Source organism: Panthera onca, chromosome B3 (genome assembly GCF_046562875.1).
Source record: "Panthera onca isolate mPanOnc1 chromosome B3, mPanOnc1 haplotype 2, whole genome shotgun sequence".
NCBI lineage: Eukaryota > Metazoa > Chordata > Mammalia > Carnivora > Felidae > Panthera > Panthera onca.
The window spans coordinates 55,512,377-55,526,070 of NC_138344.1; the positions used below are offsets into that span (position 1 = coordinate 55,512,377).

General features: G+C 32.6%; 1 protein-coding gene across 2 annotated transcripts in view; it reads left to right on the forward strand.

Moving 5' to 3' along the window:
• The window catches only part of MYEF2 (myelin expression factor 2), a 39,140-nt gene that overhangs the window by 3,907 nt on the left and 21,539 nt on the right, over nucleotides 1–13,694 (forward strand). For both annotated transcript variants that reach the window (XM_060618632.3, XM_060618631.3), the window contains exons 2-9: nucleotides 1,153–1,361; nucleotides 2,591–2,643; nucleotides 3,863–3,870; nucleotides 3,973–4,066; nucleotides 7,827–8,018; nucleotides 8,777–8,930; nucleotides 9,456–9,505; nucleotides 9,624–9,687. In XM_060618632.3, the coding sequence (XP_060474615.1) occupies nucleotides 1,153–1,361; nucleotides 2,591–2,643; nucleotides 3,863–3,870; nucleotides 3,973–4,066; nucleotides 7,827–8,018; nucleotides 8,777–8,930; nucleotides 9,456–9,505; nucleotides 9,624–9,687 (824 nt within the window). The remainder of the gene's footprint in view (nucleotides 1–1,152; nucleotides 1,362–2,590; nucleotides 2,644–3,862; nucleotides 3,871–3,972; nucleotides 4,067–7,826; nucleotides 8,019–8,776; nucleotides 8,931–9,455; nucleotides 9,506–9,623; nucleotides 9,688–13,694) is intronic.

Genomic DNA, 13,694 nt, shown 5'->3' on the forward strand with positions numbered 1-13,694 from the left:
ATGGGTTCTTAATTGACTGTTCATTCAAAAATTAGTATTTATTGAGCAACATGTTGTGTGCAGTCACCATGCTAGGTGCTGCTCATACCAATGCAGATAGTTTTCGTTCTTACAGAGTTTTTTACATCCTATATTTATGGTTGTGTTGTTACCTGCTCAGAAAGGTAGTGTCTAAAAATATCAATATCACATGGAACAGATGACTACAATAAGACGTGTGTGTGGAGCACTACAGTGTATAGAGTCCCACAGTTGGTTGGGTTAGAAGATAAGTGAGCGCCTGGATTATGAAACCTGGTTGGTTGTTGGAAAAACCCAGGAAGCTTTAAAAATTTTGGATTTCTGAATGTCATTTCCAGAGATTTTTATTAGTATGTGATTGTGGAAAATTGCTTTAAATTAAAGTATTAATTAAATAGTTTTAGATTCACTAGAATAATTAGTGATTTAAAACCTATTATTTCTTCTGTAAAAGAAGATTCCTTTTGATAAGTAAGTTGCATTTTTAAGATATATACCCAAATTTTTATCTATAGGATTTACTTTAAGTATATACTTTTATGTTATGGATGGTTGGTGGGTAGCATCAGATCGTCGCATTGTGATTACAGTCTTACAAATTAAATGTTTTTCCTGTTAGGGTCTCATTAAAAAGTTGATTTATAAAATTTTGATTCGTGTTGTCTTTTAAGTACTGCTTCCTACCTCCGTTCCATCCCATCGTGTAGGTGATAACTACTAGTAAAAATTATGATTCTATGAAATACCCTATCTTAGTTTATAGGTTAATACATAGAAAGTGTTGAGTATGAACATATTAGAATACCTTACTAATTAATTATCCTGATCAAAGTTGGGAATAGAAAAAATTATGAGAGTCATATGAGCGTGTATGCATGTATAGATACCATAATATAACTATGTATTTTAGTTATGTTTTTAAGCAAACTTTATGAGAAGTTTGGTAATATACCCAAATTCTTGCTCTGAAATGGCATTGGGTAATTTCAAAGCAAGCAAGCTGACTCTCCAGGTCTAACTTGGTGGAGAGTTTTGAGAAGTGAAGTGATAAATATGCAATATTTATGTAATGTAGGCTTCCATTATTAGAAACATGACAGATTTTCTTCTTGTTTTGTTTTTAATTCATAGGGAAAATGATGAATCAGTCAAAGAAGATAAATCTGAATTAAAAGAAAAATCTTCAGGAAATAAGAAGGCCAATAGATTTCATCCTTATTCAAAAGATAAGAATTCAGGCACTGGAGAAAAGAAGGGTCCAAATCGAAACAGAGTTTTCATTAGCAACATCCCATATGATATGAAATGGCAAGCTATTAAAGATCTAATGAGAGAAAAAGGTAACCATTCCTGATAAACCCACTGTTGGCTTATCTTCATATAGAAGGGGGAGGAACTAAGCAAACTTTTTTATTCCTCTGAACCACACAGACTCAAAAAATTGATTTTTGTTTATTTCTTGACACATGAATTAATCTTTTCCTCTGCTCTCACTTGACAACAATTTCATTACAAAGTCATACGGATAAATGAAGTTTTTTTTTTTTTCCCATTTTAGTGGTATAGTAGTGAGCCAGCATATGCATGCCACCAAGAATTTTGTTAAAGTGATTGCTTTGTCTAGTTGAAGTTTTTATAGATTTTTAAAGGACTATTGCATTAGTTAAGCAATACATTAGCGTGTTAAAGTATGAATAATAAGGTCTGATTATTTTTTTCCAAAAGCTGTTTTGTTATTATCTTGGTGGATTCTGGAATCTGGCTGTGGAGTTCATTTTGTTTGCATTGTCATGAATGCCATGATGCTGTCTCTGCAGTTCTATATTAAAATTGCGTTACTGCTGTTGCAGTTTTGTTTTTAGAATAACTTGAAAAACTTCATTTTATATATATGGTTGGTTTTGGGGAAAAATAATTTTAATATTTGATCTTGTAAAAGTTAGTTTTGTTATCTCTTGAAAAATTGAGTTTCAACAGTCCTGCAAACTATGTACTTGGCTTTGAGGCTGATCTCTTCTAATAAATAAAAAAAACCTTGCATTGGTGTATCTGTTGTAAGGTGACAACTATTTGATTGGTTTTATTCATTGACTTTATTTAGAAAGTGTGTGGCTTGCTGTGAAGCATGACTTGTAAATTTAGTTTACTGATGGCAAACATGATTGAAGACATTCAGGTAGAAAGTCACCTTAAAACAGCTGTTGTGTGTAGGCGACCAAAGTTATTTGAAAAGTGTTAATGTTGATGTTTTTAATATGATAGGTTAAGGGACCATTTGTATGTATATGTGCATTTGTTCACCAACTATATCATGCTGGCCAAAATATGATCTGTAGTATGAATTAGGTTAATATGGTTGTTAGCTTTTTTAGAGAATGTGGATGATGTACATTTCAGAAAATTAGTTAAATTTACATAGCCATTGATAGGAGGTATGTTGGTCTGGTTTTGATTGTTGGTGAATAATAGGTGCTTTTCTGTAGAGTTGTGCACAGGTGTGCAGTAAAGCAAGATATTGGTGTTTAAATGTATTGTTTCTTGGTATCTTCCTTTTGTATGTCTTATGTAGTCGGTGAGGTTACATACGTGGAGCTCTTTAAGGATGCGGAAGGAAAATCAAGGGTAAGTGCTGTGGGCCATAATCTGCTTGAGGTTTAAAAGTTCCTCAGCAGTTTACTTTTTTGTATAATATTTGTACCAGTTTTTGGAAACTTAAGTTTCATTTTGTTTTACTTTATTATGCAAGATTTGAGGCTTTATACTAGCAAGTCTGACATTTATTCAAACCAAACTAGCTGCCTGGAAGGGATGGGTTTGTAAATGTTCATAAAGGGCATTCACTTTTCTAATGCTTTAAGGTAATGCTTCTTCTTAGCCAAGAGATTTTACTATAGGATTTTTTTTGTTGTGTTTTGATGTCTTCAAGGATATTCTAAAAGTTACTGCATTGATAATATTCCCTAAGAGTTCTCTGACAAGCCCATAGCTTAAAGGTGTTAATTCAGAATGTATGTTTGAAATTTACATTGAAGAACTTAATTTGGTAGCCTGCAAGACTACATAAGAGGCAGTGCTCTGACCAATTGGTATGAATGACATTGATGATTAAATTGACATAGAAGGAATTGGTTGATAGTAGGTTTTGATTTTTAGCAACAAGAAAGCAATACACTGAGGAATACAATGGAAAGCTTTAACAGTGTTCAATTCTATTGCAAAAACCAGTTGGTGCATGAGAAAAACTTTGTCATCACATTCAAATGGCACTTCGAACAGTAATGACAATTATTTTAAAAATGTATAGGTTTGTTTCTGTAGCATAAGTGATTATTTTATATACTTAAACTGGATGCTGTTAAATTGTGTGCAGCCAGTTTTCTCTAATAGAGAAATTAATTAAAAATGAGATTATTTCCTATTTTTACCTTAATAAAATTGAAAGATATACATTAAAAACAATTTGTGCATAATACATCTTTTGAAAATAGTCGTAACAATGGAAGAAGTGTTTTATGGAAACCTTTAATTTCCTTGAGTTACTTTTGATTGAATTTGTGAAAATACCTTATTTAGTCTTAACCTAAAGAAGAGTCCTCTAAAAGTAAATATGTGCTCCAAGCTTGTTAAATGCTAGATGCTACTGCCTTTAAATAGATCGATTTAAACATTGACAGAAGATTTGTGGTCACTTGCTATTATGTTCTAGAAGTGTAAAAGATAAAAAGTGATTGTATTATCAATTGCTTTTCATGACTTAAATATTAGAGTTTACCATTAACTTCGTCTACTGATCTAAAACTTTTCTTCTTTTGCATATATTGACAAATCTTCCTGGATATAGGGTTGTGGGTAAGAATTTTTTTTAAGTTTCTTAAGTCAAATTTAAACTTCTGATTAAGAAAAAGAAAATTTAGTATATAAACATTTCCTATAAATTTTTTCCCCATTAAGTGTTGTTGAATTCAAAGATGAAGAATTCGTAAAGAAAGCACTAGAAACTATGAACAAATATGATCTTAGTGGAAGACCCCTGAATATTAAAGAGGTAAGATTTCTTATATTTGGAATAATTTAAACTTTTGGATATAAAGACATGTTTTCTTTGGATTTTCATCTTGGGGGATGTATTTCTCTGGCTACTCCTTTTTTTTTTTAAAGCCTAGATGCTTATTAAAGCATTATATAATTGAAAATAATTTTGCTTGTGCATGGTTTCCTGTTTGCTTTTAAGCAGTTTTCCTATATATTTGATTTGTTCCAAGTTGTTATAAGCAGAGGTGCATGATTTTAAAAATGCAGGTATTTAAAGATGGCAAGGTTTATGTATTGACTTTATTTGGTATAGACATTTTCAGTTTTTAGATTGTGTTGTTTAACTTGAGAATTAGATATTCTTGTAGTTGATAGTAAAGGGTGCTTAATAATGCAAATACCTTATGGATTTGAATAAAATTGATACTCACTTTTAGTTAAAATCACCCTGAAACTATGCCAGATTAAAATTTAAGAAAACTTGTGAATCTGTTAGTGAAATTTGTAACTGGAACTTGGAAACTCCTAAAGTGGGTATGTTCCCTTTGTATGGAACAGTAGTATAATACATTGACAAAAGAATAATCGGAAGATCCTTAAAAAACTATGTACACTTAAGTGTAATTGACCTTGGTAATGATTAGCTTGAATAGCAGTCATTTTCATTTCTTCCTTTAGTTCATATTGTTAATCTTACCTGAATCGTTTGATCATGGACCAGTTATGTATATATTTTTGCTAAAGTCTGTGTTAGAAATGATTGAGGATGTACTTTAGGACCCTGAAGAGTCTCTACCAGCAAGGTTGCAAGTCTTTGGTAGTAGAGCATTACTGTCAGTCACAGTTTAATTTGGTTGAGTAATGATAAGAGTCCTAGCTCACTTTCTAGCTCTGTGACTAGGCAGGTTACTTATTCTCTAAACCTCAGTAATTATAATAGTACAAATGGTAGTACTTACCTAATAGAGTTTTTATGAGTATTAAATGAGATAACATGGTAGAGAATTCAAGCTCTGGCATCAGATAATCTGGGTGACTCAGGGCAAATTACTTACCTTTAATTACTTAAAAAAATTACCTAACTTTAATCACTGTCTATTTCTTTATCACTAAAGTGAGAATGATATTAGAAGCTATCTGATAGTTTTATAAGGTTTCAGTTAGTATATGTAAAACATTTAATAAATGTTAGCTACTAACTATAATTGTGATGTTATTATAAAAAGCACTTAGCACAGTGCTCAAAATATTATATAACTACATAAGAAATGTTAGCTGTAATAATAATTGCTTGTTGTTATTCCAGTCCAAGGTAGGAATATTCCTGGTTGTTGGTCTCTTGATTCTGACTATGAGGTGATAATGGCTTAAAATTAAATCCCATGCTACCAACAAATACAAGTATTCCAAATCCCTTTATTGGAGTCAGCTTTTGAACTCCTCTAATTCTGTTTGAGCCTGGGGGGTTTGTCCGTCCGTCCTTTCTCCTTCCTTCCTTCCTTCCTTCCTTCCTTCCTTCCTCCCTCCCTCCCTCCCTCCCTCCCTCCCTTCCTCTCTCTTCCCTTTCGTTTTCCCTTTCCCTTTCCTCTCCTTCCCTCACTCCTTCCTCCTTTCCTTCCTTCCTTCCTTCCTTCCTTCCTTCCTTCCTTTCTTTCTTTTGATTTTGACTGGGAAGTAGAGAAAGTTTAGACTTGTACTCTGTGCCAGCCATTTACATGGTGGTTTTTATGCTAAAGGACAAGCCTATGTTGTTTGTGTTCTTTTAAGTTTTAGCACTTCCTCTATCCTCAGTAATATATTAGAGACCCTAGAATAGAGTTATATGATCCAAATTGATGTAGGATACTTCCATTTTTAAATTTTTTTAAGAGGGAAAAATAACTGAGTTTGGCCTAGCTAAATGATGAAGTATTCTTTATTCAGTTAACTTTATGGATTATTATTACTAAAGGTCCCTTTCCTGGGAATATCTGATTTACAAATGGATGACTGGGCTCAGTGCTAAAACTACTAGTGAGAGTCTAAGAAAAAATATATTTCCAATATTCCTTTCCAGATATTAGAATTTTATTTTTTCATTATATTAAATGGTGTTAGGAGCAGTTATAAAATTTAATAGGCCCTCTAATAGCAATAACAGGTAGTGACTGGCAGGCTGTCCTCCAAGGGGAAAAGAGGAATAAAAACCATGTTACATAGTGGCTACTTTGTTTTAGATAAATTGTATTTATATATGTTTTATATTTTATTATGCATATGTGTATATGTATTTTTGTGTGTATATATGTTTATATATATGTCAAAAATATAAAAAGACAAAACATACTAAGATGTTAAGGACAACAGTGTATCTCAATATTTTATGAAGCACCTCCCCTACCCCTCCTTCTCCCCATAGGTAACCACTATCATAAATTTTCGATTTGTGCAAGTTTTTGAAGCTTTAGTTAGACCTGAAACATTTATTATTTACTAACTTAAAAATTTTGCAGCATTTTTCAAAACATTTATTTCTTTATTTCTGTATTTCTCTTTATTTCTTCATGGTGAAAAAATACTTTGGAAGCTACTATACCTTTATTAATTGCATTTAGGTTTTTTTTTTTTTTTAATTTTTTTTTAACGTTTTATTTATTTTTGAGACAGGGAGAGACAGAGCATGAACAGGGGAGGGTCAGAGAGAGGGAGACAGAATCTGAAACAGGCTCCAGGCTCTGAGCTGTCAGCACAGAGCCCGACGCGGGGCTTGAATTCACCGACCGCGAGATCATGACCTGAGCCGAAGTCGGCCGCTTAACCGACTAAGCCATCCAGGTGCCCCTGCATTTAGTTTTTCACCTTCTATTCTCCCAGCCTTCCTAGAGAATTTATTAAGGTCATCCAACTTTGTTTTTATTAATATTCCCAGACTGAGACTAGCAATATAGAGTTGATGGTTACATTTATCATTGTTATTTGGTATTGCAGATGATAGTCTATCAGTGTGTTTATGTGTCTTTTTGTGTGTGTTTTGCATTCCACCTGGTGAGATAAGTGAGAAATACATTTAAACTCAGTATTTTTATTTTGTTTAAAGGTAGAATATTTCTCTTATACAGTTAATGAACTTAAAAAAAAAAGCAGTTTTTAATATCATTATTTGCTTGGACACTTAGCCTTTCTTTATCCCTCCCCTTCATCTCAGATCATAATCCATTGTCAGATCACAATCATTGTTGAGAAAGGAAAAAGGTTGGAAAGTGGGTAATTGTATTTTGTTTAGGAATGAAACTTACACATTATAATAGTTCCCCTTTACCCCAATATTCCTGGGTTTTGTAACAGTCTGTTCCACTGCTGAAAAGCTTTGAATTAGTCTGATTTGGCATTGCCTTGGGCATCCAGTGGTGAGAATTCACCATTACTGCATTTTAGCAAGAAAAGAGTCACAGTAAGTACAGTATTTTGTTCCTCTTTGAGTTATATATATTTATGCGTATGTGTCATGTATTTGTACCCTAGTATAAGGGCAGAATTAAACTAATTTCAAGTTCTTAAGTGACTTTAGTGATTGGAAACGGGTATTTAATTGACACCCCTGGAGACTGAAATCTTTTGTCTGTCCACAGGTTTTTATGGGACTGAATTCTCTGGATAAGAAAAAAGCTCACTCTTCAAGAGGGCCAATAATTTGAGCCAGTTGGGATAGCTACTGTAGAATTTGAAGTTGTTATTTTAATGATACAGATTTACTGATGTATCTAGTGGTATTTAACATTCAATGTGTGTTATAGGATCCTGATGGAGAAAATGCTCGTAGGGCATTGCAACGAACAGGAGGATCATTTCCAGGAGGACATGTACCCGATATGGGATCGGGGTTGATGAATTTACCACCTTCCATTCTCAATAATCCAAACATTCCTCCTGAGGTTATCAGTAATTTGCAGGCTGGTAGACTTGGTTCCACAATTTTTGTTGCTAATGTAAGTTTAAGCTTTAGTCTAAAATTTTGTCATTCAGATATTCAGTTCTAATCATGAGGTTATTAAATTAGATGAATGGGTTGTAGGTTTAGAGAACATTTTGCTGATTTTTAATGAAAGTAAGTGAAACAGTAATTATTGGAACTCAAACCCAGTTTAAGTCTATATATATATATATATATATATATATATATATATATATACACATATATATATAAGGTTAAAGTGTAAATATGAGTATTTAGTATTCTTTAAAAGTGAACTGTGGAATTTACAAATACCTATGCAGTTCTTGAACATGTTTACTTTCATTATATGGGACTTTTGTTCATATTGGTAAATGGATTTCTTTCTTTAGCTTTGATATTTGATATTTGTGAATGTGCACATTGTAGTTGGTTTGTCATTTGTTCTAAAGCTTTTGAAAGTCAGTGATATCAACAGTACTTTCAAAAATCTGAATTTCTCTCAGTAAAAATAGATGAGCAAGTTTCACATGTACAAAACAGGATTGAGCAGATAAGAGGCTGTTTTGGAAATTTAAAAAAAAAATTAAGGATAAGGAACAACGTTGGGTGAAGCTTGATTGATTTTAAACAACTTAAGATGTTTTTATTTGAATACTGTTGTTGATGTACCATCTACCAAGAAGTATAGTTCTTTATAGTTTTTAGAGTTGAGAAAAGATTTGTTTGTATTATTTATAAATGGGGAGAGGGGTTTATTAGGTATGTAACTTTATGTAATTTTATGTTAAGCTTGACTTCAAAGTTGGTTGGAAGAAGCTAAAGGAGGTGTTCAGCATAGCTGGAACTGTAAAACGGGCAGATATTAAAGAAGACAAAGATGGCAAGAGCAGAGGAATGGGCACAGTCACTTTTGAACAAGCAATTGAAGCAGTTCAAGCAATTTGTATCCTGATTTACACTTTAGCGCTATCTAATATGGTTGAAGAGCTTGATACTGTTTTGTGGGGGTCATGGAATTTAAAGTTGCCTGGCTTGGAAATGTGTATTAGACTTTAGTCTCCAGCACATAAAACCTTTACTATGTCCAAGTACTAAAGTCACTCTTAAAACTTGAATTAGCCATATTATGTAAGCCTGGTATGAACTCTTCTACTTTCTCTTCCTGCCACAATGAACTGTATGTATATCCGCTGTCGACAGTTGATGTAATCCGTTGTGCATTAATGCAGTTGCTTTAAATGAAGTTTTCCCCCAGTGGTTGACTTACAAGATTATATTTTATTTATAAAGTAAAACTATAAAGCAAAGACTTCAAGATTTTTCTTTGAGTATATGGAAGAGACTAAAATAAGTAAAATAGTAAAGATGTTGATTAAAGTATTAGAGGTAGTCTGACTCTAAGATTATTAAAAATGTGTGTTCAAGTATAATTTTATAGTCAACTGGTTTTCCTTGACCAAACCAACAGCTATGTTCAATGGGCAGTTTTTGTTTGATAGACCTATGCATGTGAAAATGGTGAGTTCCTCCATATCACTTCAACCTCCCACCTCTTCAAACTTGTATCTGCTCTCCTCTGCATTGCAGATCTGTTTAGTTATGAATTAACCACACAATAAACTTTTTTTGCAATTAGGATGACAAGTCTGTCCCTCATGAAGACTACCGCTCACATGATAGTAAAACACCACAGTTACCACGTAAGTAAAAGTTATTATTAGAAGCAGAGCAGGCTATATATTTTTTCAATTTTATTATATGCTAAGCAAAACTCCTTATTTTTGCACCTATATCCCAAATTGCCCACAGTTTAGGATTAGTTTGGCATCATAGAGATAGTTTGTCATGATTGCTGAGGAAGACTGAGAAGATAAACATGTACCTTTTTTTTTCTTTTTGGTAGTTTTTCCTTATTACAAAAGCAATACATACTAAAAAAAATTGTTAAGTTCATATACATGAAGGGAAAAAGAAGTCCTTTTAATTTTACCACATGTAGTCTCCATTTTAATATTTTTCTGTATTTTTTATGGTCTTTTTATGTTTTTTTTTTACATAGTTGAGTACTACCATATAAATAATTTTTTTTTAACATTAATCTGAAGTATTCCATGTTGGAAAATTCTTTTCACATGTTTTTATTGGGTGTGTAATAGTCCATGGTATGGATGCTCCCTAAGTATTTCACTGTAATGTTAGGTATATTTATTTGTTTTAATTTTTTTTTTCTTTTTTTAAAATTTTTTTAACGTTTATTTATTTTTGAGACAGAGAGAGACAGAGCATGAACGGGGGAGGGTCAGAGAGAGAGGGAGACACAGAATCTGAAACAGGCTCCAGGCTCTGAGCACTCAGCACAGAGCCTGACGCGGGGCTCGAACTCACGGACTGCGAGATCGTGACCCGAGCCGAAGTCGGACGCTCAACCGACTGAGCCACCCAGGCGCCCCAAATTTTTTTTTTCTTTAATTGCCAACAGAGTAATTCATGTCTTTCTGTATACAAATATTTGGTATGTTTTTGGTTATTTCTTTCAAGTATATTTACAAGTTCTCAGGTGTGCATATTGATCAGTATTATCGAATTATTTTCCAAATGGTTATAAAACATAATGTACTTAACATCTTTGTCTCAGTGTTACATCTGCAAAATGAGGATGAGGATAGCGCCTATATCATGGGGTTGGCATGAGTGTTGCATGAGTTAATATATGTATAGCACTTAGAACAGTTTTGGAATAATTAGACACTCAAAAACTAGCTCTTCTTACTCTTTTTACTGTACCTTCTCTGATTTTTATTAAGTTTTTTTTAATGATAAAATATTTTAAATATACAGACAAAAATAAAATTACTCATGTAGCTATCATAGGCCATATTTGTTATAGATGATTTTCCTTTAAAATAAAATTTTACAGATAAGGTTGAGACTCCCCCTCTCTCCTGACCACCAGATACCATACCAAGAGGAAACAACTTATGAATATAGTGTTTATTGTTTAAGTTTTAGTCATTTGGATACACATTTATACATACACAAACATTATAGGAAATGGTTTTGCTGGATTTAAAATTTGGGGTGAGTGACATCCTATTGTATATATTCTGCAGCTTGCTGTTTTTGGTTTAATATTGTTTTTGAGATGCATTATATTGATGTAGCTCTAGTTCCTTAATTTTTTAATTTTTTTTTTTTTTGAGTGGGGCGGGCAGAGAAAGAGGGAAAGAATCTTAAGCAGGCTCTAGGCTCAGCACTGAGCCCCACACAAGGGGCTCAAGCTCCCGACCTTGAGATCATGACCTGAGTTGAAATCAAGAGTCGGGTGTTTAACCGACTTGAGCCATCCAGGCTCCCCAGTAATTTCTGTTTTTCTAAGATTTTTACTATTTTTGTTCATTTTCAGATTTATTGGCATAAAATACCCTCTTAAATTTCTTCTACATCTATAGTTCTTTCTTCTGATAAATTCTGAAGGTTTGTAATTTCTCTTTTTCTTGGTCAGTTTTGCTTAGAGATTTTTCAGTTTTATTTGTGCTTTCAGTTTCATCTTAATTTCTGCTCTTTAATATTTTCTTCTCTCTATTTTTGGGGGTTTAGTTTCTTATTTTTGTCCAAATTCCTTAAGTTGAATGTTTACTTCACTAATTTTGTAGGCTCTCTTTCCTAGTAAAAGTAGTTATAACTATAAATTTAGCCGTTGCACACAAGTTTTGCTATGGAGTATTTTTATTGTGATTTCATTTTTATTAAATTACTACTATGACTTCTTAAGCCATGCAGTTTTGAATTTCTAAATGTATGGGGCTTTTTATTGTTAATTTTTAACTTATTGTGGCCAGAGAAGATAACGATTGTGATTTTTGGAATAATTTGGACTTTGTATTATGGTCTAATATAAGGCACTTTTTTAATACATATTCTAGGTGTGCTTGGTGAGTGCAGTGTTCTGTATATGTCCATTAAATCAAGTTTGTTAATCCATTTACATTGTCTACATTTACATCACTACTAATCATCATGTGTGCTTGGGCTGTCAATTACTGAGAGATGTATATGGTAAAATTTCCCACTAGAATGTTGGATTTTCTTTTTTTTGTTGTTGTTTGTTTTTTGGTTTGTTTTTTTTTTTGGTTTTTACTTTAAATATTTTGACACTAACTTAGTAAGTACATCTAAGTTTTAGAACTGATACATTTTCCAAATGAATCAAAATTTTATCACTAAGAGTGATTTTATCTTTAGTAACTAAGTCTCATCTAATATTGATATAGTTATAACAGCTTTGTTTTGCTTATTCACATTTATTATTTATGTGGGTTAATTCCCATTATTTTACATTCTATTTTTGTGCTTTTTACAGATATTTTCCTCCTATCTTGCTTTCTCATTTAGTGGTTAGCCAGGATTTTTAATATATCTGTAAAGTCTGAAGTTAATATAACTATTCTTTTACTCAGTAATAGAGTGACCTTTGAATGCTTTAATTCTAATCACTTTTTCTATTGAATTATATGCCGTTATTGCTCATTGTCTCAGTTCTGTATTGCTTTTTTTCATGCCCACAAATTAGGCATTACTACTATTTACCATTTTCTTGGCTTACCTTTCTCTACTCTCACAGACCCTGGCGCTAATTTTTTCTCAAAGCATATATTTTAAAAGCTCTTTCAGTGAGGATCTGTTGTTAGTAAATTGTCTCAATTTTGGATAGTCTATAAATGTCTTCAAAGGTAGTTTTACTGGTTATACAGTTTAAGATTGATAGTTATTTTCTCTCAGCACTTTGAAAAACCCCACAGTCTTCTGGCTTCCATTGTTGCTATTAAGTTGGCTACCACTTAAAACGTCCTTTCTTCACAGGTTAGCTGTGTTCTTCATGTTGCTGATTTTAAGATATTTGTCTTTGGTGTGCAGTTTTCTGCAGTGTTGGTATGAATTACTTTTTATTGGGCTTTCACAATCGAAGAATTCAGTTTCTTTTTAAGTGAACTCTGGAAAACTCTCAGTTCATGTGTCTTTGAGTATTTCCCTTTCTCTCTTTATAGGGCAGTTTTTTCCTGCCTCAGCCCAGTTTACCTTATCACTTAGAGTGTCATCTTTCGAGATTTCTGCCTGGCTTTCTGCTGGGGCTTCCGGTTTACTTTTCCACTATTAATACTCTTCTAGTTATTTAGATAAAAAATATTCTCTGTTGTATTCAGACTTATTCTATATCTCTTTTTGAGATTCACATTTTTATATATTCTTTATTGAGATATAATATGAACTCATACACTTTGACAGAATCAGTTCGTTATTCGAGTTAATCATTATTAATGTCCCCATTTTTCCCTTCCTCCCTTCTTTTGTTCAAATTATTTTAACTTGTCAAATGGGAGCCTCCTTACTGCCAATGATGCCCATACTCTTACTTTTGGTGAAAGCATGATTTCCCAGAGCTGTGAAGATTTTTTTTTTTTTTTTTGTCATAGAGATATGAGATTGGCCTAGTCTCAAAGAGTCCTGGTTCCTTTTAGTAGAGAATGATTTCAGAGATGAAAATATGAGTCCTAGGTATAGACATGAGAGTATTGTTGATAGTCAAGTATGCTGTTGCTTTCAGTTAGACCATTTTTAGGTACTAAGCTGTTATCTTTTACCAGATGACATTGATCTTTTCAATTACACAGCATGCTTCTGTATTTTATCTTAAAACACACACACACAT